This window comes from Gorilla gorilla, chromosome 2 (assembly GCF_029281585.2).
Source record: "Gorilla gorilla gorilla isolate KB3781 chromosome 2, NHGRI_mGorGor1-v2.1_pri, whole genome shotgun sequence".
NCBI classification, from domain to species: domain Eukaryota; kingdom Metazoa; phylum Chordata; class Mammalia; order Primates; family Hominidae; genus Gorilla; species Gorilla gorilla.
The window spans coordinates 20,861,538-20,887,362 of record NC_086017.1 but is presented as its reverse complement, the minus strand read 5'-3'; the positions used below and the strand labels follow the sequence as shown (position 1 = coordinate 20,887,362).

Sequence of the window (25,825 nt, the reverse complement as noted above, 5' to 3'; positions counted from 1 at the left end):
GCACTCCAGCCTGGGTGACAGAACAAGACTCTGTCTCAAAAAAAAAAAAAAAAGGAATTCTTACTAAATACTGTTACCAAATTATGATCAGAAAGTTTAAAAAAATCAATCTATGCATCTGTACTATGTCTCTGATGTGTTTATTTCTCTGCATTCTGATGCTGCCAATTATGATTTTTGAAAGATCTGTAGACTTGATGGATGAGGAAGATCTTTCTGGTTGCTTTCAGTATTTGGTGACTAGTAAGTATTTTGGTATTTGATGATGAGTATTTGGTAGTTGAAAGAGCAAGTTTCTCATCTGTTTGCACCTCTGGTTTCTTCCTTGTAAATTTGGGACAATAATAATATTTATTTCATAGGGATGTTGTGAAGATTAAATGAGTTAATACAGATGAAATTTTTAGAGCCCTTCCTGGCAAATGCCAAATAAACCTTAGTGGATATCATTATCGTTGTTGCTGTGTTTGCCAAATTCTACAGGCATAATTCAGGGCCTGTCTCCTGATGGAAAGAGTGCTGTGTGATTTCATGGAAGTCTTCTGTATTCTCTGGTCCTCAGTTTCTTAACCTGCCAGTTTTGGCTGAGAACACCAGTGTTGCCTGCCTTGGAAGGTTGTTGGAAGGACTGAACAAGGACTTGCCTCTCCAGAGGTGGGCAAGTGTGGGGGTTTACTGTCTCTCTTTTGGCTTCATGGGCTTCAGGTTCCTAAGAGAGAGTCCAAGATGTCTTCCTGGAGGAAGAGCACCAACGCCAAGACTGAGAGAGAAGTTGGAGTTAGGCTGCTGGAGGGAAGGAGGCGAGTGCTCCAGGCGGAGCAAACAGGCTGTGCAAAGGCCAATAGGGGAAGAGCAGTAGAGTTTGGGGGAGCTCCATGCGGCTGAGCAGAGACTGGGTCATGGGTGGCTGGGAGAAGGGAGTGGCGAATAATGAGAGAAGCAGCAGGAACCGGAAAACAAGATCTTAGCTGGAAAGCTCCCCAGACACCACAGCCCACAGTGGTCTCCACCGCCACTGAACTGTCCAGCTCCTCTTTTGGTGGGACATTCCTTGTATTGTTATTCTGAATGCTCACCTCTAACTCAGGAACAACTAGAATGCCACTCCGAGGTGGGGTGGGGACTTTCTAAGTTTTTCTCTAAGCCTCGGTGTCCTGGGGGATTAGACGGGGACAATGATAGTCCCCACCTCTTACAGTTGTGCCAGTGTCAAGGTTGACAACAATGTAACCTAGGCTCGGCCTCCATCTATCTGTTTTGCCATCTGGGGGGCTGTCTCATTTCCTTGGCATCATAGATGCCAGCAGAAACTCCAGCATCTTCACTACACCTAGCTATATGGAGAATCAGAGAAGGGGGATGCTTCCCTTCAAGCATATGCATCTTGAACTCTTAATCGAAGCATAACATACATAAAGAAAGGTGCAAAAAAAAAAGCATGCAGCTCAGTTGCTTCCCTGTAACTAGCACCAGCTCAGCCAGCAGAATATTACCAGCCCTGCAGGAGCTCCCATTGCCCTACCTTCCAGTTGCTACCTTCCAATAAGGGCCACTGATCTCTGAAATCTAACAGCACAGTTCAAGTCAGCCTGCTATGAGCTCTATAGAAATGTAATCATGCATTCTGTACTTATAGTGTCTTTGCCCTGCATTACATTAGTGTGATTTACCCTGTTGTTGTGTGTAGCTGCCATTTGTTAATTCTCAATGCTATGTAATATTCTATTGCACGAATACATCACAATTTATTCATTCTTCTGTTGACAAACTCGACTGTTTTCAGGATTTTGCTATTATAGATAGTGCTGCTATGAACATTCTTGCACATATCTTTTGGTGAACGTTAAGAATGCATTTCTGGCTGGACACGGTGGCTCAGGCCTGTAATCCTAGCACTTTGGAAGGCTGAGGCAGGAGGACTGCTTGATCCCAGGAGTTTGAGACCAGCCTGAGCAACATAGCAAGACCCTATCTCTACAAAAAATAATATAACTAGCTGACCATGGTGGCATGCCTGAAGTCCCAGCTACTCGGAAGGCTAAAGTGGGAGGATCACCTGAGCCCAGGAGATGGAAGCTGCAGTGAGCTATGACTGTGCCACTGCACTCCAGCCTGGGTGACAGAGCAGGATGCTGTCTCAAAAAAAAAAAAAAAAAAAAAAAAAAGAAAGAAAAAAGAAAAAAAAGTATGTGTTTCTGTTATTCTGTTAGGCATATACGTAGGAGTGGAATTGCATATATTCAGCTTTAGTAGACACTCAGGCATCATGCTTTTAAAACACATCATTATGAAAAGTTTTAAACATACAGAAAATTTGAGTGAAAAATAGAGTGAGCACCTATGTACTTAACCATCTAGATTATACCATTAGCACTCTGCATTTTACTATAATTGCTTTGTCTTATCTTCATAGTTTGTCCATCCATCTATCCATCTATTCATCCATCTCTCTCTCTCTTTCTTTTTTGGTCCAGTATCTACTTGTAAGAGCAAAAACCTTTCCAGTTTCACTTCCCCGTGTCTCGTCCTCACACCTTATTGGCCATAATTGCTCCCATGCCCATGACTCCACCAATCACTTCCAGGAAAATGGAGTGGCATGATTGACGTGGATCAGTCATGCCCCGGAACAAGGGCAGAGCCCTGCCCGCCACCCCTCTGTAGAGCAAGGCCACCTGATACCTGAGCAAGATCAGAGTCTGGTACTGAGGAGGAAGAGGGAAATGGCTTTTGCTTCACCATTCAACTGAGTTTTTCACACCATCTCCAGAGACCACCTCGACAGGCAAGAAAATAGGCTGTGTGGGACCTGAGCACCCCCCGGGGAGAGGAGGCGTCTCCTGCATGGCTGCGAGTGGGAGCCGACAGTTGGCTTCCTTGCCTCATTTGCTCCTCCTGACGTTCCCCTTGGGCTTTGGCAGTTTCAGGGAGCTCAGGGAGCACGGGGAAGATCAGCTTCTCCCATCAGGGCACGAGGGAAGCAGGATGCCTGGTACCCAGCCCTGCTTTCCTTGGCAGGCCAGGTGAGTTGGAGCTGAGCCCCCACCCATCCCTAGGGTTCTGACCTTGGGGTGCTGGTTCCAAGTTGGAAGAGGCGGGGCGGAGCTAAGAGGCTGGCCCTTGAACGCTTAGCATGTAGCATATATGCCCCTGGCACGTCACAAGTGCTCAGGGAATATTCTGCTAAGTCAGTGTTTCCAAGATTGATCCTGGGCTTTGGGCAAGTTTCTGCTCCTCCCAAGGTCTCAGGTTCCTAATCTACAGAAACGGGAAAGTAAAGAAAAAGAACAATTGTTAGAGCAATCTCTGTCCCACCCTTTTAGGGCTTCTCATCCCTGGACCAGGAAGCAGTATCTGTCACCTCCTCCAACCCTTCTTTCACTAAAGGACTAGAGAGAAAGAAGACCTCCGGATCTGTGGGTCTCAAAGCGCGACCCCGCAACCAGCGGCCTCAGCAGCATCTGAGAACTTGTTAGACACACACATAGTCAGGCTGCCCCCTCACCCCAGGCCTCCCAATTCCAGTGATTTCTATGCAGCTTGAGAAACTCTGAGGTCCCCAGGTGACGCTCACACTGCTGCTCCGGGACTACACTTTGGGAACCACTCAACCCTGACTGTATGCTAGAATCACCAGGAACTTAAAAAAAGGTGAAGCTCAGCCCCACCGCTAAAGATTCCGAGTTGATTGATCTGAGTTGGAGGCCTAGGTGGTTCCAACCTGAAGCCAGTGTTGAGAGCCACTGCTTTCAAAGCTTGGGGGAATGCTCTGTCATTTAATTATCTATCTACATTTGTGTATACATCAGTTCATTCATTCTTTTGTGTGTACACGTGTTTGTTTGTTTCTTTGGGGAAGCATGTTTAATGTGCCTTTAGGTATTCTCACTGGTTTTTCCAGCCAGCCATTGCAATCCACATAGTCGTTGAATCTTCACAATGCAACAGGCATGTGCTCAGTGCTGGGGAAACAATGTCAGGAAAAACAGTCCCTGTCCTCTAGCTGGGGAACGAAAATGGGAAGAGATTAATGGGGTACTCTTGTGCCCAGATGGGCAAGTCCAGAGGCCCCCAGAACACAGTGAGGAGGGCCTGGTGCAGGGAAAGGTTCTGGGGGAGAGGATGCTCCAGGGGGTTGCAGCAGGGCAGAGATCACCTCCAAACTCCTTTAGCTCTTATGCAGGATAGAAACCAAATTGACACCAGGCAGATTAACAAGAGGAAAGTGTACACATTGTATTAGTTTTACATGTACCCAGGGATCTTCACAAGAAAGTGAAGTCAGAAGTGGCCAAAGCAAGATGCGTTTATACTTTTTAGACAACTGTAAATTTGAGAAGAAATGACAGGACAAAGAAAATCTTGATAGGAGCAGCAGATTTTCTAGGGGAGCCACTAGGAGATATGTGGGGTACTGGCATGTGGAACTAGTGGATGTTGAGGGTTACTATGTTATGTATATTCAGTCATATTTATCCATCGCAGCCCCTAAGTCTCAGTCTGTGGTTACAACGGCTATTTTCTCACCCTGGTATGGCAAAGGGTCCCCCTCCCAGAGGAATCTTTATCACTTGCTACATGCAGGAAGAGACAGGTCAGCTAGCCCTTTTGGAAATTACAATTACTCCAGTGTTTTCAACTCAAAGTAATCAATATACCAATCTGGCATATTTTGGGTTAGTGCAACCTTCATTCCTCCAGGGATCCAGGAGTAGAAGCAGGAGTTCATCAGGGAGACCAGAGAGTTGAAAAGGGCACATCTGGCAGAGGGCAAAGTCCTCTACATCCTATGTTCATGGATTGGAAGAGGTAATATTGATAAGATGGCAATACACCCCAAATCAATTGAAAGATTCATGCAACCCTATCAAAATTCCAGTGGTTTTCTTTTTTTGCATAAATTGGTAAGCTGTTCTTAAAATTCATATGGAATTTTCAGAGAGGAGAGCAGCCAGATGAGTGTGCATGGGCAGCTAGATGGGGCTGAAGGTGGAAGACCAGATCAGACAGGGCCTTGCAGGGTATGGAGAGAAAATTGAACTTGATTATCAGCATGGTAGGAGGCAGTTGGAGGGTTTTCAGCAGGCGAAAACCCTCCTGGCTATGCCTTAGAAAGAGCTCTCTGGCCATGGGTTGGAGCACTGAGTGGAAGCTGGCCTTGTGGCTGCCAGGTGAAACCTAGCAGTGATCTGGCAGGGGGAGCTGGAAAGAAGAGGCCTGCTTTGAGATATATGGGGTGGGGCAGGGGAGAAGCCCAGGTCAGGGCCCCACATCACAGGCTGTGGGGGTCTGGGGCTGGGGAGCCGGGGTCTGGCTGCGGCTGAGGAGGTGAGATTCTGAATGTCCCAGCTGGCTCTCAAGCCCCAGATGGGGCCAATTGCAGGCCCACATGACCACTATTAGTCTGTTTGGGGGTCACCTCCCTCTTTAAAGTCTAATGAGGCCATTGTTTTGTTGCAAAGCTTCAGCTTAAAAATTCTTTAAGTGCAAGGGCCAATTTAAAGTGAATGTTTCAATGGGCCAGGACTTGGATACATGAGGTGGGGGTGAAAAGAGAGCCAATGTGGGTCTTACCCCATGTCCCAGGTCCCTTCTCCCATTGGACCAACTCAGAAACCACCTGCTGCCAGGAGAATCATAAAGTCAGCCCCTCGCAGGCATCCAGCCACCATCCTCTTACCCCTGTTAAGGTGGGGCCCTCTGCTTGCACACCTCCAAGGACAGGGTGCTCACTCACTACCAAGACAGCTGGTTCTATTGTTGGACAGTCCTGACCATGAGAATGTCCAGTTCCTTAGGTACTGGAGCTTGTCTCCTGAGGTTCCCCTCTTATCCCCAATACACACACCTTTGGCTCCTCTAGGGTCACAGAGTACTCTGTACCTTTTTCCTTCATGCACGCATGCATGCATTCATTCAGTGTTTTTTTAAAGCGAGTCACTTCATTTCTCTAAGCATCATTAAGTGGGAGTAATTAGACCTGCTCTATGGGTTTTCATAGGTATTAATGACACAGAGGTTAGGCAGCACTTAGCTGGTGTGTATTGCAAAATGCAGGCTTTCAGGAATAGGAAACTATTAATAAAAGCAGATCTCTTTTAATCATTGGCATGTGGCAAATTTTGTGCCAGGCCTGGGGACACAAAGAAGATTGAGACACAGTCTCCCCCAACAACCTTCAGCTCCCAAGAGGCTCATAGGCCGCGGTGGGAGGACCACAGTGCCAAGGAGCCTTGGAGCACAGGAGGGTGCCCAGCACATCCTGGGTAGGCTCCCGGGAGGTGACTTCTCAGCTGGGACCTGAGGAGAAGTTTACCAGGAGAAGAGGGGCAATGACAGGGATGGGAGTGTGTGAGTGGGGATGGGTCCTGGTGAAAGCTAGAGCCTGCTCCACCATCCCCCTCCCCACCGTAGGAACCTGTTCCAAACCCTGTACCTTTCTCATCAAATAAAGGTGATACCCAGCTTCTCCCTAGATTGTTTGTGTGTTTAAAATAATTCCAGACTTAGAAGTTGTAAAACTCAGCTGGGCACAGTGGCTCATGCCTGTAATCACAGCACTTTGGGAGGCTGAAGTCGGTGGATCACTTGAGGTCAGGAGTTTGAGACCAGCCTGGACAACATGGTGAAACCCCATCTCTACTAAAAATACAAAAATTAGCCAAGTGGGATGGTGCACATCTGTAGTTCCAGCTACTCGGGAGGCTGAGGCAGGAGAATGGCTTGAACCTGGGAGATGGAGGTTGCAATGAGCCCAGATTGTGCTACTGCACTCCAGCCTGGGCAAAAGAACAAGACCCCATCTCTAAATAAATAAATAAATAAATAAATAGAAGTTACAAAACTCATGTAAAGAGTTTCTGTATACTTTTCACCCAGATTCCCTAAATGTTATTTTCCACATTTGCTGGCTTTATCATTCTCTCTTATGCTCTCTCTCCACACACATATTACATATGTATATACTGTATTGTTATTATTTTTTTTCAGACAGAGTCTCACTCTGTTGCCCAGGCTGGAGTGCAGTGGCACAATCTCAGCTCACTGCAACCTCTGCCTCCCAGGTTTAAGCGATTCTCCTGCCTCAGCCTCCTGAGAAGCTGGGATTACAGGCACCCACCACCATACCCGGCTAATTTTTGTATTTTTAGTAGAGATGGAGTTTCACCATGTTGGCCAGGCTGGTCTTGAACTCCTGACCTCAGATGATCCACCCACCTGGGCCTCCTAAAGTGCTGGGATTACAGGCGTGAGCCACTGTGCCCAGCCTATATTGTATTTTTTTTTCTAAGTCATTTAAGAATAAGTTGTAGACAAGTTTCCCCTTTAGCCTGAATACTTCAGCATGCATTTCCTAAATAAATGACATTCTCTTACATAACCACAGTGTATTGATCAAAATCATGTAATTATCATCCATACAATATTATTATCTCATCTACATATCTTACTCAAATTTCATCTATTGTTTCACTAATGTCCTTTACGGCAAGAGAAAAAAATTTCTGGTCCAGGATCCATTTCTGGATAAAATTGCATTCCGTTGTCATGTCTTTAATCTGAACAATTCCTTGGTCTTTGTCTCTTATGACCTTGACATTTTTCAAGAGCATAGGCCAGTTGCTTTGTATACTATTCCTCAATTTTGGTTCCAGGATTGCTTTTAACAGTATTTCTTGATGTGATGTGTGGATGACTTTCTCCACTAGAAAGGCTGGAGGTGCTTATAAGAATGTAATTTCTGGGCACCAGCCTAGACTTCCTGCATCAGAGTGTCTGGGATGGGGTCTAGGGATCAGCTTTCTGCCCAGCACACTCTCTGATTCTTATGTGCACTGCTGGGTTAAAGCTTTCTTCTTCTGAAGATGCCGCTAACAGTTTGTGCACTGGGCTTCTGGGCAGGTGTTTCCTGGCATGGTCCTTGTAAATTCAGTCTGTGCATTTTACCCTGAAGCCCCTGCAGGCCTACGAGGTCAGTTCAGGCCCTTGCCTCCAGAGGGGTTGGCAGAAGATGTGGGGCTAATTTCTGAAGCTAAAACCACCTTTGCAAAAATTGTAGTAGTAAGGGAAATCGAACATACCTGACTTCATCTTGCTTCTACCAGGCTAGTTTGCTTTTGCTCATTCTTGTGCGGAGGCCATAGCAGCCCCTTCCTGGAGCTGTTCCCTTCTTTGTTTGGAAATTGCAATCATATCTGTAAAGACTAACAAAAGGTAACAAGGTTAGAATGATGCTGGAGGACTACAACTTCGCTAAAGAATAGGTTGAACTATAACCATCCATTGCTTGTTTAGTTTGCTTTTCTATACGTTGCTTACTGCCCCAGAGTCACATAACTGGAGGTCACGATATTTGTAACTTCCCCAACTGCTCCTATAGATAACTTCACTATTGTGAAACCTAAAAGACTGGTCTTTGAGATATTTTTCAGATTTAGCATTTCAGGAGATCAAGAGATGCCACATGATCCTGAAATCCCCTCCCAGGAACTGACTCAGCTGTTCAAAGACAGTTTAGAGACCCCTGTGATTTTGTCCCCAGCCAATCAATTGTTTCAGTTTCCCAGCCCTCTGCCTGCTGTTTTCAAGTACACTTAAAAACCCTAGCTTCTGAATTCTTGGGGAGGCAGATTTGAAAAACATCTCCCATCCTTTTGTTTAGTTACCTTGTGATAATTAAACCTTTTCTCTACAGCAACACTGCTGTCTCAATGTTCTGGCTTTATCTTGCAGTGGGCAAGAAGAACCCCTTTGGGATGTAACAAGACTCCAGCAGGAAAGGGGCAGAAGCCCCTCATATTGATGCCATGGGCTTTTCCTGATCCCCCTCTTGCCTTAACTCTGCCTGGTCTTAGATCTTTGCCTTATACCCTGTGCCATGTTTGTGACCATTGAAGGCCACTGTGCTATAGTGGAAGGATCTGGGCTCAGGGGTCCAGTTCTGTGACTTTCAGCTCTGTGGCTTTGTGAGAAAGTTGTTTTCCCTCTCTGAGCCTGAGGAAATTCATCTATACACATGCATTAGTCCTTTTTGTGCTGCTATCAAGGAGTATTTGAGACTGGGTAATTTATAAAGAAAAGAGGTTTATTTGGCTTACAATTCTGCAGGCTGTACAAGAAGCATAGTGCCAGCATCTTCTCGGCTTCTGATGAGGCCTCAGGAAGCTTTTACTCATGGTGGAAGGGAAGGGGAGTCAGTGTGTCACATGAGAGAGGGAGTGAGAGAGATGCCAGGGTCTTTTAAACAACCAGCTCTTGTGCAAACTCATTACCAGGGGGAGGGCACCAAGCCATTCATGAGACATCTGCCCCCATGACACAAACACCTCCCACTAGGCCCACCTCCAACATTTGGGATCACATTTCAACATGAGATTTGGAGGAGATGAACATGCACACCATATCAAAATGTCAGTAATTACCTGCAATGTTCTGTAGGTTTGTGGTGAGGAGTAAACAGTATTCCATGAGAAAGTGCCGGGCACACAGAAGGCATTCAGGAAATAAGGATATCTTTTCCTTGCCTCCACATTCCTGTAATTTGGAGAACTGCTGTGGGGAGTACAGTAGGCTAGTGCCCCCAGTTGCAGTGCCTTTGGGATGTCCCACAGTGTTGAGCCAAGTTTACACTGTCCCTGGCAGCACTGAGTGCATAGTGGAGTTAATAGGGCCTGGACATTTCTTCAATGTGGAACTCTTCAAAGGACAGCCTTTGCAATGGGGCTTCCTGGCGGGCTGGCTGAGACTGTCCCAGCGCTGCACTGTGGTCTATGGTTCTTCCCACACATGCCTCCTTCCTTCTCCTGTTGTCCAGCCATCAATGTGGCTGGGTGTCTTCCTGCCTGGCCCTGCCCTTTCTCCCCTGTGTCATTTAAGGGTGTTTACCCCAATAGCTAGAAGAAAAGATCTGAAATGTTCCCAACACAAAGAAATGATAAACATTTGAGGCTATGGACATCTTAAATGCCCTGATTTGATCATTATACATTGTATGCATGTATCAGAATATCACATGTACCCTATAAATATGTGCAATTACTATACATCAATAAAAAATTTCAAGGTGTTTACCTACAGGTCCATTTTGCTGCTACGTTTGTCTTGGCATCTGCTTCTTGGTGGATCTGAACTGACACCAACCTCAAGTAAAACACCAAGACATTCTCTTTGACAGTAGCAGGTGAAACATCACTAAACACTTCACTGGAACCCTTGATTTCTCCTTCACTCATGTTAGGATATTATTAGAGTTGTCTGTCATGGTTGGTCTCCTCACCCATGTCCCATTAGCATTTTTTGGTAAAAGAAAATTTTCCTCCAAAAGCAAAATATACAAAGTCCTTAATTTTATGTACATTATAATGAGATGCCTTGTCAGTAAATTGTCCTTCTCCACATTGACAAGCCCAAGTGACTTTGTATGCTTTTTTTTTTGTTTTTTTTTTTTAGAGATAGGGTCTCCTTCTGCTGCCCAGGCTGGCATGCAATGGTGCAATCACAGGTCACTGCAAACTTGAACTCCTGGGTTCAAGCCATCCTCCTGCCTCAGCTTCCTGAATAGCTAGTACTACAGGCATGTACCATCATGCCTGGCTAACTTTTTAAATTTTTTCTGTGCAGATGGGTCCTTGCTATGTTGCTTAGGCGGGTCTTGAACTCCTGGTCTTAACAACCCTCCTGCTTTGGCCTCCCAAAGTGCTGCGATTACAGGCATGTGCCAATGTGCCTAGCCATGACTTTGTGTATTTAAAAATATAGTTTATTATGTATTTCCTATTATAAAAATAATGCTCGTATCTGACACAGACGGAAGTGCTGGATGTCAGAGTGCAGGCACGGCGGGAGCCAGTGTGCACAAAAATGAAGATGGAAAAGGGACTTCAGTGCTATGGCTGGAGCACTGACATGAGGGGTCACCCATACCCCATTGGGTGGTCCCAAGGGAGAAGTGAGAAAAATCTTGTGGGGCGGTTGGTACAGAGCCTCAAACTTAGTAGGGCCTGAATGAATAGTTGTTATCATTATCACTGTTGTCATGAACTGCCACTACTTCAACACCTGCCTTCTCTGAGCAGCCCTGACAGTGGCTCAGTGAGCCTGAAGTGTGTGCCAGGGAAGATTCCACGAGGATCGTAAAAGGGCTGGTTTGTGAGGACGGAGAGAAGAGTAAGCAGCTGGTGCTAATGTGTGGTCACAGAAAGTCACAGAATGGCCCAATATGAGTGTTTCCTATGTACCAGGCCCTGTTCTAAACACTTGACACTTACTAAGCCATGAATCCTCAGCCCTGAGTGGAAGATGCAATTGCTCTCACATTTCCACCCAAGAGAGGGGCTACACTAGCACAGGGTTGGAAAAGGGGATGGCTGAAAATGTTTTCCTAGCCTTTGGCTCAAACTGGAAAAGGTTTGGAAGTAGAGAAGCCAGGAACTAGAAAACAGAAAGACTTCCTTGGGAGAAGAGATTATCTATCTATCTGTCTATCTATCTATCATCTATCTATCTATCTGTCTATCTATCTATCTATCTATCTATCTGTCTATCTATCTAGATTATCTATCATCTATCTATCATCTATCTATATCTATCTACACACATACATGTGCATATGCATATATCTATACATATAGATATACATACACATGTACATATGCATATACATACACATGTACATACGCATACACATATACCTATCCATATACATCCTGTGATTTATTTTCAACATACATAAGATAGTGTTAATATCCTCAATATATTAAAAATAAGTCTTCCAAACAAATAAGACAAATACAAAAACAGGATGCTGGCTGGGCACAGTTGCCCATGCTTATAATCCCAGCACTTTGGGAGGCAAAGGTAGGAGGATTGCTTGAGGCCAGGAGTTTGAAACCAGCATGGTCAACACAGCGAGACTCTGTCTCTACAAAAGAAAAATTAAAAAATTAGCTGAACGTGGTGTCTCATGCCTGTAGTCCCAGCTACTGGGAAGGCCAAGACAGGACAATGGCTTGAGCCAAGGAGTTCGAGGCTGTAGTGAGCTGTGATTGTATCACTGCACTCCGGCCTGGGCAACAGAGCGAGAGCCCATCTCTAAAGAACAACAAGATGCTCATGAGCTATAAATTCACAAAATAAATACAACAGGCCAGAAAGGACATGAAAAAAAGTCCAGCATCAGTAAAATTCAAAGAAATATAAGCTCAACTATTAAGAAAACTTCATCTGTGAAACTGAAAAAGATTCTAAAAAATAATAATATCTAATTTTGGAAAAAGTGTGGGGAAATTGTCACTACCATATACTTCTGAGGGGAATAAAAATGGTCGCCACTTTCCCTGAGGACAGTTTGGCACTAGGCATGAACAGCCTTAAAAATGCACAGACCACTTGACTCAGCAATTTCACTGCTGGGAGTTTATTAGAAAGAAATAGGGGTGTGCACAAAACTTGAACTTCAAAACTGTGAGCCATTTTCATGATCTGTATTAGCTGGATCAAAGCTCGTGGTCACCTAGCCTGGAAAATGTTTACTCCTCAAAGCAACCTTTGGTTTTAAAGAAAGAGAAATACAAAGTCTGCAGCCAAACATTTTGTGAGACATAGACCCCACCTGAGGTCCTGAACCTGTGAGGGTCCCTGGAAAAGTCAATGGGACATCCAGAACTTTATTTTTCCATATTATAAAGCCCAGAGGTAATCACATAATTACAAACCATCTGGGTAAGCTGAGGACCCCAAATGCTACATTTCTTTGCTTTTGCCTGGAATGATATCAGATTAGTGCTGTCACCCTGGTTACCTCATGCTAATCAGGAGCTCTAATTAGCAGCCACATCTGATTAATAAAAAGGGGGGAAACAGCTTAATTATTAAGTGACAGTTTGGTAGACAAAATCCTTCAAAACATGGGGCTCTGGGTGGGGGATGGACCCCGATTAAAGAGGTTCTTCTAAGGGAACATTTCAGGAACCATTGCTGTAATAAAACCACTATTTTTTTTAAGTGCTCAGTTTGGGCTAGGCACCGTGCTATGTGCTTTCCTTGTTTTAACTCATTTCACTGTAACAACAATTTTGTGAGGAAACTGGGGCACAAAGAGATTTAAGCAACGTGTTCAGAGTTGCTGAGAGAGTGAGCGGCAGAGCCGGAACTCACATGGAGAGCTGTCTGACCCCAAAGCCAGTGCCTGCGATGGCTGTTCCATTGCCATTCCTTGCCCATCCATCCATCCTGCCATCCATCCGTCCATCTATTCATTCATTCACTCACTCATTCATGTATTTGTTGAGCTTCTCCTGTGTGTCGGGCACGGGCACTGTTCTGGGCATCTAGGACAGAGCAGTGAATTAGCAAAAGTCACCATCTTCCCAGAGCTTCCTTTATTTTTATTTTATTTTATTTATTTATTTTTTTGAGACAGAGTCTCTCTCTCTGTCGCCCAGGCTGGAGTGCAGTGGCACGATCTCGGCTCGCTGCAACCTCCACCTTCTGGGTTTACTCGATTCTCCCACCTCAGCCCCCGAGTAGCTGGGATTACAGTCACCCACCACCATGCCCAGCTAATTTTTGTATATTTTGTAGAGACGGGGTTTCGCCATGTTGGCCAGGCTGGTCTCGAACTCCTGACCTCAAGTGATCTACCCACCTTGGCCTCCCAAAGTGTTGGGATTACAGGCGTGAGCCACTGTGCCCGCCCCCAGAGCTCCCTTTATAGTGGGGAGAGATAGAGATTAAATTAGTAAGCTTGTGAATGCTGAGAATAAGAAAAATAAAACAGAGTGAGGGAGCAGAGAGAGATGAAGGAGCACGTTATTTTAGCCAAGGTGGTCAGGAAAAGCCTCTGTAAGGAGGTGACAACTGAGCAGAGACCTGAATGAAAGGAAGGAACCAGTGGTGAGGACAGCTGGGGAAGAGCAGACCAGGTAGAGAAACCGCAGACTCTTACTTTCCAACTGCCCTACAGTGGTCTAAGGTCCGTTCCTGTAATAAAGCCCTGATTCCATCATATCCAGTGGCTCCACTTGCCAGGCTGAACCTTGACTGACAGAGAGTTAGTGAAGATAAAAGTGGCGACGTGTTAACAACCGGCAAATCTGGGTGAAGTGCAGATGTGTCCACGGAACTATTCTTACAACTTCTCTGTAGAATTCACATTTTTCTAAATACGATTTAAAAAGATAAAAATGTTGAGGAAAGAATCAGTGAGTGAATGAACGAGTGCTGTTGTTCACTAAATGTGCTCCTGGTCTCCTGTGGTTTTAGATCTTTATTTAGTTGACCCCATGCACAGTGAAAGCACCTCCCTCGTGGAGCACACAATCATTTTCTATGACTTTAAGACTCTGGGGAAGTCCAGCTCCGTTTTGTTGGGTTTTGAGCCCCAATCTCTGTCTGCTGGGGAAAAATAGTTCTGTGTGTATGTGTCGTTGTTGTGATGAAAGAGGATATTGTGCCCCCACCCCAAAGAATTGAAGGTCTGATGTTGTATATCATAGAACCTTTATTATTTATCCTCTAAATTCTTAGAAACTTACATAACGCCCGTGCTCTAGTTATGACACCATTTATAGACATTTAAAATGCATCTTCATTTATAAATATTTTACATTTGGTCCATAGAACAGATAATTTTACTAAATAATACTGTATTTTTTAAAACAGGCTCTGTATATACTTTGAATATGTATATATTACATATATTTTTTATATAGAGATAGATTTACTTGGTGTTCTGAGAATAAATCCTTATTGCAAAAAAAGCATATATGATAATACAATATCTTTTCCCCCCGGGCAAATACTAAAAAAAAGTTACACATATTCACAGTTCTCACAGTAATTGTACAACACTTAATATTGTGCTCTATAAGGTAGGTTTGGATGGAAATCAGTTAGGGGATTTCTTGCCAAACATCTCACTTAGAATTGCTTACAAACATTAAATACACTGCATTTGTCTTAGAGAGACTTGGTCTCAGTTTCACATTGAAGAACAAAGAGAAAGTTGGAAGTCTTCCTGCCCTTAGTCTAAAGGAATTCACACACAGATGGGGAAGTGGGACCATGAGACACAGTGATGGGTTCCTGTCATTCTAAACCTTATCATTTAACAATACGTATGCATTTTGATCATGGATTCACCAACTGGCACTGGGGATGCCTTGGCAATGAGACTATTTTACAGATGACCTCAGGAAAAGGCTTCACATTTCCTACACAATATCAAAGGAGACCTTACGTGCCACACGTGAGGATGAATGTGCATGTTGTGCGTTCATATGTGTACACATATTTTTTTTTCTCTACAATAATGTGCTTAATATTCTGAGGGTAATATCTTATTGCAAGAACTGGTATGCTGGTCACTTTCGGATGAGAATGACAAGAGATTAAAAACCCCACAGTCACAGTTATTTACCATAGTTATTAAGGATTAGTCATAAAACACGGCTTGTGAGCTAACTAGCTAAGGAGCTACAGGGCACAATGTACGATTTGCTACGTGGGAACCCATCTTCCTGGCAAATGACACACGCGGAGCTACTGGAGCTTGCAAGAAACTGTCTTTGCTTGAAGTACCGCCGCCACCACGGAGCCCAATTCCAGAAAGGAACAAATCATACTTCCCAATGAAGCAGTCTGAATCTCGGAAGCACATTGCGGGGGGTTCTCTGGATTAACACTAGCTCCTCAGTTAGTGGGCTGGGTGGGTTTTAGTGGCAGTGAGGAGACTCCCGCTGAGAAATTTCAAGGAAGGTGAGGCAGCAGCAGCTTGGGGTGGGTGGCAGCGAGGGTGGTAGTTTAAGGAGACCGAAAGATTACTGTGGATCCGTCTTGACTGTCGGACAGATCCTTCACCTTGATTTCCCCTACAACTATTTTGTACTCTGTGAAATTGGGCAGCTTAAGAGAAACTGGAGCTCCGGTATAGGAAGTTTCCCCAGTAGGACCTGAGGCCCCTGGAATGGCGATAAAAAGAGATCAATTGTGCTTGTGGCAGTTTTCCAGCAAGCAGGGCTTGTCTGGACAGATTGCACTGGGCCAGGTCCAATCAGAATGGCCCGGCGAGGAGGGGACAGGGACATCGGGCTGCAGAATGCTCATTCATTCCGGCGGCGGGGACAAGGACGCTCCACAGACTGCAGGAGAAGCGGCCCTGGGAATATCGACTGAGGCCCCTGGGTTTTTTTGTTTTGTTTTGTTTTGTTTTTTTAATCCAGCTGCCTTGGGAAGGAGAAAACCAAAAACACGAAAGCCAGAGCTCCGCCGGCTTCTGGTACTTAAGAGCAAGCTTTCCCGGGAAGTCCCCATTGTACAAAATGCCCTTTTCCTGTGCATGGAGCAGCGTTCGGAGGGAAAGGAACTCCTGCAAAGTCCGAGATAACAGTCAAGGGTTTCGGCAGTAAGAGAACAGTCAGGAACAGGTTTAAAAGCCAGGAGCACATGTGGCCTTGCTGCATCACACTCCCTGGCGGGATAAAAATGATCTACCGCAGCGGTTACCAAGGCCGATCGTGGGATGCTGATGGGGCCTGGATTAAAAAGATCACCAGCCCGCCAGGTGCCAGAAGCCACCGGGTATCCTTGCCCACAGCAGGGCCCACCCAGGGGTCTAACTGTCCTCCCACCTCCCCTCTCTGCGTGGTGATGGTGTCTGGACTCGCCACTCGAGGTAGGTTGAGATGGAAGGTATCCTCAGACATCAAGTGGTGGTCGCACTCAGCCAGGTCGGGGGGTGAGAGTATCGGGTCGGTGAGTGGCCCCCACCCTAGATGTAGGCCTCCTTGCTGGTGGAGCTGCCGGCCTGGGGCTGCTCAGGACCATTCTCTGGGCGAACGATGTCTTCGCTGGGCTGGACCATGACCTGGATGCGCTGTGGGTACCGGGGAGGAAGGTGTGAGGCTCTCTGGGGAAAATCCCAGCCTGGGATGGTGGGGAACCGGCCGCTTCCCTCTCCTGCTCTCTATTCAAGTGCATCCTGTCTGCTCTGCCTCCAAACTACACCCAGACTCCAGCCGCATCCCCACCTCCTGCACCCCTGCCACTGCCCCACATGGGCCACGCCACAGCCCCTCTCACTTGGGTTATTGCAACAACTCCCAATCAGCCCTCAGCTTCCACTCCCACTTTCATGCTGTCCTCTCACCCCTTCATTCTGTCATCAACACAGCAGCAGGAGAGTTGTATGAAAACCAGACTCAGATCATGCCCCTGTACTCTTCAGGACCCAATGAAGGCTCCCATTTCACCAAGAGGCAGAGCCAAAGTCCTCCAAGGCCCTACACGACCTGGCCCCTGCCACCTCCCAGTCCTCAGTGTCCTCCCCTCTTCCTCGCACATCCACCTCATCTGCATGGGACTCCTTGATGCCCCGCAAACACAGCAGGCACGCTTCCGCTCCAGGGCGTTTGCACAGGCTGTGCCCTCTGTCTGGCAGAGCCTTCCTCTCAGATAGCGACAGCTCGCTTTCCACTTCCCCAGGTCTTGGCTCAAATGTTTCGCCTTCTCAGTGGGGCTTCATCCGGCACTCGCTAAACACCCTGCCTACTTGATTTTTCTCTGTAGTGCTCCTCGCCACCTCACGTGCTTTTATTTTGTTAGTTGCTTATCTTCCTCTCCCTGAATGGGAGCTCCAGGAGGGTGCAATTTCTGCTTATCTTGTTCATGGCTGTGTCCCCAGCACTGACAGTAGTGTCTGGCACATCATCGGGGTTCCATCCATGTGTGCTGAATGGATGGATCCCCTACTGTCTTCGCCATCCTGCCCCGTCAGCTCACACCCTGGCCTCAGGTATGTCTTGGCCCTTCCTACCGCTGGGCCTTTGCACAAGCTGTGCTCTTTTCTGCAAGGGCACCCCCTTAACCTCTTGCCACGCTAAGACCCAGCTGCTGTTTGAGGCTCTCCAGTGGATCATGGAAAATGAAAGCTTTGGATTTGCATTGGGAAGAAAGGGCTGTAAGCCCTAGCTCTGCTCACAGCTTCCCGAGCTGGGAACCTGCTTACTCAGCCCCTGTGGTTCCCCAGTTTCTTCATCTGAGGTTGGAGGAAGATGGGCCAGTAACTCCACGGCAGCACATAACCTGCAGCCAGGCTTCCCTGTATCTCGGACCTGAGAGCGCTTCCCCTGGGTCTGGCAGGTGCATTTCCCAGGGAACTATAGTGGACAGCAACTCATCCAGGGCCTTCCGGGGCAGCCCTCACACTCCGACTCTCCACTTCTCCCAGTGGCATCTTTTCAGCCTGCACACACCTCATCAACGAGGCACCTGCCTGGCACCTCCAGCACTTCTTTGCTTCCCTCAAGAATTTAGCGCAATTTAACAAAGTGCGGGCATGGACAGAGAACCCTATGTGATGGTGAGGCCCCTGCTGCAGGCAGCAGGTCTTTTGTGCTTTGTCTTTCTTTGTGGGTAAGACCACATTTTCTCTATATCAACCCTACAAATGAGATCTAGAGTGAGCCCTGGGCAAATGTGATCCCACCCTCCGTCTGTTCCAAGCCCTTCATGACACCCCATTGCTGCCAGGATAAAGTTCAAAGTTCTTGTCCCGGTTTTCAAAGCCCTTCATGATCTGGCTGGACCTTCTTACATCCCAACCTCATCTCTTGTCATGTCCCCTCCTCACACCCCTTTCCACTTTACCTTCCAGCCACACTGATCTCCATTCAGTTCACCCAATGCAGTTTATACCCCTGGACCTTTGCACATGCTTTCCAACCTCTCCTCCCCTCCCTCTTCTAGGAACATACTTTCTGCTTCTACTTTTAAGTTTGGTTTATCCCCAGGCCTCTCCTTTGTTATCCCCTCTTCTGGGAAGCCTTCTTTAATCCTCCTTAACCCAAGTAGGGCTAAGGCAGGGCTGTTTGCTCCCACCCCCTTGGCTTTCCCTAATCTCAGTGTCTCTAATACTCTACTGTCATTGGCTATTGACTTGTCTGTTTCCCCAGCTAGACTGTGAGCTTCACAAGGGGTGGGGCTGTGCCTGGCACAGTGGGAGAAGGGCACTGGCAATTTGAAGGGTGGGGAAGGGCTTACCTGCTTCAGGGAGCCCTTTAAGGTGAGGAACATGTAGGCCATGTACCCGGGGATGAGGACCATGGAAGACAGAGCCATCAGCCAGCCCACACCCTGGCCCCACTTGGGGAAAACATAGTTTCCCATGGTGAGTGGCGTCATCTGCACAGCACTGAAAATGAACACGCCCTGGAGAGGGTGGAGGGGAGGGGAGGGAGGGGGAGGAGTCAGTCACCCAGGATGAACCACCCTGAAGCCAGCAGGCTGACTGCCCTCCACCCTCACCCCGAAGCTGACCCTTACAGCGGCCCAAGGTCTTGGGAGTCCTGCACTCAGCACCACTGCTAGCACATAAGGTGCCTTTGTGCATAATAGAAAAAGACACCCTCTCAGGGAAGATCAGTAGGAAAAGGCAACTCCTCTAGGGAGACTAATTAGAAAAGGGAACCCCTTCCTCCAAGTTCCCCACCTTCAAAAGCAGAGCAAGGGTGAGGTATCAGCTCCCAGTGTGCCATTGGCAGGGTCCCCTTATGTGGACACAACATATGCAGTGGCTCTGCCCCCACCTCAAGAACCTTGGGTGGCCCCTCCCAGGCCTGCCCCTGCTTCAGCTCCTGCTTGTGGGGATGAGGGACCCTGAGAAGGAGAGTCTCCAAGTGCCAAGAGACTGGGCTTGGTTCGAATCCCAGTGCTGACTAGCTGGGTGATGCTGGCTAGGTGAGCCCCAGATCCTGCAGCGGTAAAGTGGGACAATAATGCCTCCTTTCTGAGGTTTGTGGAGGATGATATAATGTGTCTTGTACCATGCAAGGTGCAGAATAGACGCCCAACAAATGGTAGAGAGAAGTATTATTAAGGAACAGGGTTTCTGGGGGCCTCTCCCACCTGCCTCTGCCTCTAGAGGTTTCTCCCTGGACCTGAGTCCCCCCAGGGCTTGGTCTAGCCTCATCCTAACAGGGCTAGTCAGGCCTTGTTCTTACCGCCACAATGATTGGTGTGAAGAAAGACCAGCAGAGTTTCCACCAGATGCAGGGCCTGGATCCAACCATCTCTTGGATATTGTCATAGAATCGGTTGACACCTGTGACATTGGGAGCAGGAGGGATGGATGAGCTGTGGGTGCTTCAGGGTCAAAGCCTGGTTCTACCACTTTCTCACAGTGTGACCATGGGAAAGTCACCTAACCTCTCTGAGTCTCAGTTTCCTTGTCTGTACCATGGGGGTTATGCTCTGGGGGTCCTCGTTACCAAGTATTTTTCAATAGCCCAATTCTCACAGCAAGTGGGTTGTGTAGGTGAGCAAGTCACTTTAATGTGAAGATATCTACCAACAAAAGGAGACTGACAAGATGATCCCCTCCACCCCTGCCACTCTCAATGTCCCTCCCACTCAACATCTATCCCAGCCATTCCTTCAAAGGCTTTCCTGGACAGGGGCTGTTTCTCCCTGATGGTCAGATGCTATAAGAAACTGGCAATCTGCCGGACACGGTGGCCCATGCCTGTAATCCCAGCACTTTGGGAGGCCGAGGCGGGAGGATCACCTGAGGTCAGGAGTTCGAGACCAGCCTGGCCAACATGGTGAAACTCCGTCTCTACTAAAAATATAAAAATTAGCCAGGTGTGGTGGCGGGCGCCTGTAATCCCAGCTACTTGGGAGGCTGAGGCAGGAGAACTGCTTGAACCTGGGAGGTGGAGGTTGCAGTGAGCCGAGATCGTGCCATTGTACTCCAGCCTGGGGAACAAGAGCGAGACTTCGTCTCAAAAAATAAATAAATAAATAAATAAATAAATAAATAAATGAAAGAAAAAGAAATTGACAATCAATTGCAAAGAACTGCAAATCTCATGAAAAAGAAAAACCCCAAACCCCAAACTGGTGTCTTGAAGTTCACCAGAGCGGCTTCGGGCACTGCTCAAATTATAAGCAGAGTCACTGACCAGTGAGGATCTGACCGTGTTGGAACAGTTAGAGAGAGAAGGTGTTATTGGGAGTGTAAATCAGTGCAACCTCTATGGAAACCAGTACAGAGATTTCTCAAAGAATCAGAAATAGAACCACCATTTGATCCAGCAAATAGATAGCCAGTAGATAGATCCCACTACTGGCTATCTATCCAAAGGAAAAGAAATTATTATATCAAAAAGATATCTGCACTCATGTGTTTATTCACAATAGCAAAGATAGGGAATCAACCTAAGTGTCCATCAGTGGATGGCTGGATAAAGGAAATATGGTATACATACACGATGGAATACTATTCAGCCATAAAATAGAATGAAGTCATGCCTATTGCAGCAACGTGGATGGAACTGGAGGCCATCATCTTAAGCAAAACAACTCAGAAACAGGAAGTCAAATACTGCATGTTCTCACTTAAAGGTAGGAGCTAAACACTGGGCACAGGTGGAATAATAGACACTGGAGACTCAGAAGGGTGGGGGAATGGGAGCTGGGGTGGATGATGAGAAATTACTTAGTGGGTAGAATGTACTGCTGGGCGTGGTGGCTTATGCCTGTAATCCCAGCACTTTGGGAGGCCGAGGTGGGCGGATCATGAGGTCAGGAGGTCGAGACCATCTTGGCCAACATGGTGAAACCCTGTCTCTACTAAAATACAAAAAATTAGCTGGGCGTGGTGGCACATGCCTGTAATCCCAGCTACTTGGGAGGCTGAGGTAGGGGAATTGCTTGAACCAGGCAGGCAGAGGTTGCAGTGAGCTGAGTTTGCACCGCTGCACTCCAGCCTGGTGACAGAGCAAGACTCCATCAAAAAAATAAATAAAATAAAATAAATAAAAATAAAAATAAAAAAAGAATGTACATTATGTGGTGATGGGTACACTAAAAGCCCAGACTTCACCACTACACAAGATATCCAGGTAACAAAATTGCACTCATATCCCTTAAATTTATACATATAAAACAAACAAAAAAGAAGGGACAATGACAAGGGGGATGAGGTGGCAGATATTGCAAAGGGGGACACAAAATATCATGCTTCTTTAAAAACATTTGCTCTGATGGGACAATCAAAGGTGCAGGAAAGGATGTTGTCATTTTTTACTATCATGCAGTTGGCTGAAGAAACTTAGGCCACAAAATAAACAAAATCAATGTTTCTTTTGTTATTTGTTTTAAGATAGTGCACACTTTTAATTACAGCCTAGATTATATTAAATATATAACTTTAAAACTTTAGAAAGTAATTTTGGTTTCCCTTTTCTGGATAAAATCTCCAAAAACCCTCTTTATTCCAAAATTTATAAAGAAATGTTGGCACTTATTTTAAATGAATTCATTTAACTGCTTTTATATCTTCTAAACATGGGGGACTCCTGGACTAACCTCATTGAATTGTAATGTGAAGAATAAATAAATAAATAAATGTAAGGAGAAGACCTGGGGTTCAAATTGCACTTGTTGAATGATGACTCAAGAAAGGAATGAATGGATGAATGAGTGAATGAATAAGGGATGAGGGGCTGATACTCACCGTAAAACCAGGAAATAGAGACACATTCAAAGAACACGAGGAACAGCAGGCTCATGCCACTGGCAGAGTAGTAGTCAAAGAGTTTGAAGACATAAATACCCCCCTGCAAGATGAAAAGAGGTGAGAACAGGTGCATTGTCCCCAGCGCCCACTGCATCCAGTTCACAGACCACATGGACTCTGGAGGCTGATGGGGCTGGGATTAGGCTTCAGGGTAGATTAGATGAAGCACTGAGGGCTTTGTGACCATGAGAGGATGTGGACATTGACAGTCCGGGCATTGGGAAGGAAATGTCCAGGTGGTAGAGGAAAATGCCAATTTCTGGTAAGGTTGGAGGGCAGAAAGTGGAGTTGGTCACCAGGGCCATCTTTTTACAGTGTAAATCAGTCAGGTCTCTCCCCTGCTTAAAACCTTTCAGGACTTAAATGAGACAATAATATAACACATAAATAAGCAGAGAGAGATCTAATCCAATCCCATGCCATCCAATCCAATCCCATCCCATCCCATCCCATCCCATCCCATCCCATCCCACCCAAATGTCTTGGCCTGCAAGGTCTGCATGGGCTGGTTCTTCGTCTCCCACCCACTGCCTCACTCCCTCTGCCTCCACCACTCTGGCTTCCCCCGTCCCTCAAATGCCTCAGGGCTTTTGCACCTACTCTGCTCTCTTTCCCCAGATCTTTCTCTGGCTGGCTCTTTCTCATCATTTAAGTCTCAGCTCAACTGTCGCTTTCTTGGAGAGAGAGACCTCCCTTGACTACCTTGTCTGAGGGAGCGCCCCTCCTGTCCTACTGGCCATTCTCTATGCTGCTGTCCTCTTTTCTCCAGGGCACTTGACACTCTCCAAAATCATCTAATTTGTCTGTCAGTCTTGTCCACGAAAATGTAAGCTCCAAGACAGCAGACATGGTAGTATCTGCCACATTAATTGCCAAATTTCCGGGGTCATGCCAGGCCCATAGTAGGTATTTGACAACTATGAATGAAGGGATGAATGAATACTAACTCTGGAGCAGAACTACATTTGGATCTGAAGGTGGGGTGGGGGTGATTTGTGGATTATAAAAATCAGACCTGCAGTGCTGAACTCATGTTGCTAGAGTCGTTTATATTTATTGCACAATTCACCAGCTATGTGAGCATTTCTCATTCATGTCAATACAAAAGAAAAATGGGAATGAAAGAAAGCTTTGGGCAGTGTCAACTTCAAAGGCTCAACTCCAATTTGACTTTCTGGCTAATTTCTGTGGGCCTTTCTTTTCTTTTTCTGTCTTTCTTTCTTTCTTTTTTTTTTTTTTTTTTTGAGACAGAATTTTTCGCTCTTGTTGCCCAGGCTGGAGTGCAATGGCGCGATCTCAGCTCACTGCAACCTCTGCCTCCCGGGTTCAAGCAATTCTCCTACCTCAGCCTCCCAAGTAGCTGGGATTACAGGCACCTGCCCCAATGCCTGACTAATTTTTGTATTATTTATTTACTTTGTTTTATTTTTTTAAGTAGAGACGGGGTTTCACCACATTGGCCAAGCTGGTCTCAAACTCCTGACTTCAGGTGATCCGCTGGCCTCTGCCTCCCAAAGTGCTGGGATTATAGACATCAGCCACCATGCCAGGCCTTCTGTGGGCCTTTCAAAGCTCAGTTTCTACATCCCCTCCTCCAAGAAGCAGTCCCTGGTGCTCCGAGTCCAGTTAGGTGCTGCATTCTCTAGCTATGTCCTATATGTCCTAGCTCAATGTTTGTGTCTCCACCAGCCTGGGAGCCTCTGGAGGGCAGGGACTCCATCTGACTCACTGTTATGTGCCCAGAGCTTGGCACAGAGATGATGCTCAATGAAGGCAGGAAAGGTGGGATACAACAGAGGAGGGGAAAGGAGGCCCTGGGCATGGCCCTGGGCAGTGCTGGGGGAGTGCCAGGTGCTTACTGAGCTTACCTGAGTGATGTTAGAGAGACCGATCAGGTAGGAGATGATGCAGACAGCAGCAATGAAGAGCTCTCTGCGGTTGCGGAGGAACCTGGGGTACTCATCCACCAGGGCTGTGATGAAGCCCTCCACAGTGCAGAACTTCAGGTGGGAACAGAGGTCAGCCACCTGCAGCAGCCCCAGCCCCAACCCACCCAAAGCCTGGCCCTCTAAGGAAGGACGGGAGGCCCAGCAGCACCGAGCCAGGAGAGCCCAGGGTCCAGCCTGATTCTGCCTGTGACTCACTTTGTGACCTCAGGAGAGTCCCTCCCCTCTGGGCATCAGTTTCCCCTTCTGGAAAATGGAGAAGGTGGCTGAGCTGTTTCCTGAAATTTCATGCAGTGGAACATTCTAGGGACCTGGAATTTTTGGTCATCTTCTTGGCAGCCTAAGAGTTGCCTCCTCTCCCTGTTTACTCGGGGACTGAGGAGTCTGGGGATGGAGAGCTCCTGGGGTGCGGGGGGCGCCCTCACCTGGCTGTCAATGCCCAGCATCAGCAGCATGGAGAAGAAGAGGATGGCCCAGAGTGGGGAGATAGGCAGCTGGGTCACCGCCTCTGGGTATGCCAGGAACGCCAGCCCGGGGCCTGAACAGAGAAGGGCAAAAAAGAAGAAAAATAAAAGGTACTCAGCACCTACAGCCTTTCCAGCACACTGCCCATTTTCTAAGCCTTATTTCATTTCATCTTCAGAGTAACCTTTCGAGTGAGTGTTTTCAGCCCCTTTTTCCAGGTGCAGAAAGAGGGTGGGGGATGAGGGGCCATAGTAATTGTGCCCAGAGGCAAGAGGACCAGTGAGGAGCTGTGGCCATCATCTCGATGGGGGATGGCATGGCTTGGCCAGTAGTGAGGATAGTGCAGGTGCAGAGAGGCAACCAGAGAGAGAGATATGTAGGGGGTGGAGGGGCAGGTCCTGGTACTGGCTGGTTTGCAGGATGAGGGCGAGGGAAGAGTCCAGGACAATGCTGAGGTCTCCACCCTGGGCACTGGACGATGGGACCCTTCTGTGATGGGGAGCACGGTGGAGGAGAAGGCTTTGGAGCCTTGTTTGGCATGTGTTGTGTTTGAGTATTTGGTGGGGGTGTCTAAGAGATCAGGAAATCTCGGAATGAGAAGGAAAGAGATTGTAACCTCCCTGGGTCTGGCTCTGGATGGGGGTGGGGGAATGGTTGGGGAATTGCAGAGAAATGAGATGGTGGCTGCCCTTGAAGGGGAGATTAGAACCGGAGCAGAGAACGCTCCTTTCACGGAACCAGCCCACTTCTTCAAGGGACCAGTCGTGTGGCCTCCATGAGCCTCAGGGGCCTCTGCCCTGCACACAGTGGGTTCCACCCATTGGCTGCTTGCCTGGCT

The 25,825-nt window shown here is 47.0% G+C and overlaps 1 protein-coding gene across 6 annotated transcripts in view; it reads right to left on the bottom strand.

The window, feature by feature from the left end:
• Window positions 1-14,482: 14,482 nt before the first annotated feature.
• SLC6A1 (solute carrier family 6 member 1) overlaps window positions 14,483-25,825 on the bottom strand; it is a 46,493-nt gene continuing 35,150 nt past the window's right edge. For all 6 annotated transcript variants that reach the window (XM_004033613.5, XM_019024229.4, XM_055381179.2 and 3 more), the window contains 6 exons: window positions 24,948-25,060; window positions 24,445-24,576; window positions 22,514-22,616; window positions 19,998-20,098; window positions 19,039-19,206; window positions 14,483-16,873 (listed from right to left, as the gene is read on the bottom strand). In XM_004033613.5, the coding sequence (XP_004033661.2) occupies window positions 16,769-16,873; window positions 19,039-19,206; window positions 19,998-20,098; window positions 22,514-22,616; window positions 24,445-24,576; window positions 24,948-25,060 (722 nt within the window). In that variant the 3' untranslated portion in view covers window positions 14,483-16,768. The remainder of the gene's footprint in view (window positions 16,874-19,038; window positions 19,207-19,997; window positions 20,099-22,513; window positions 22,617-24,444; window positions 24,577-24,947; window positions 25,061-25,825) is intronic.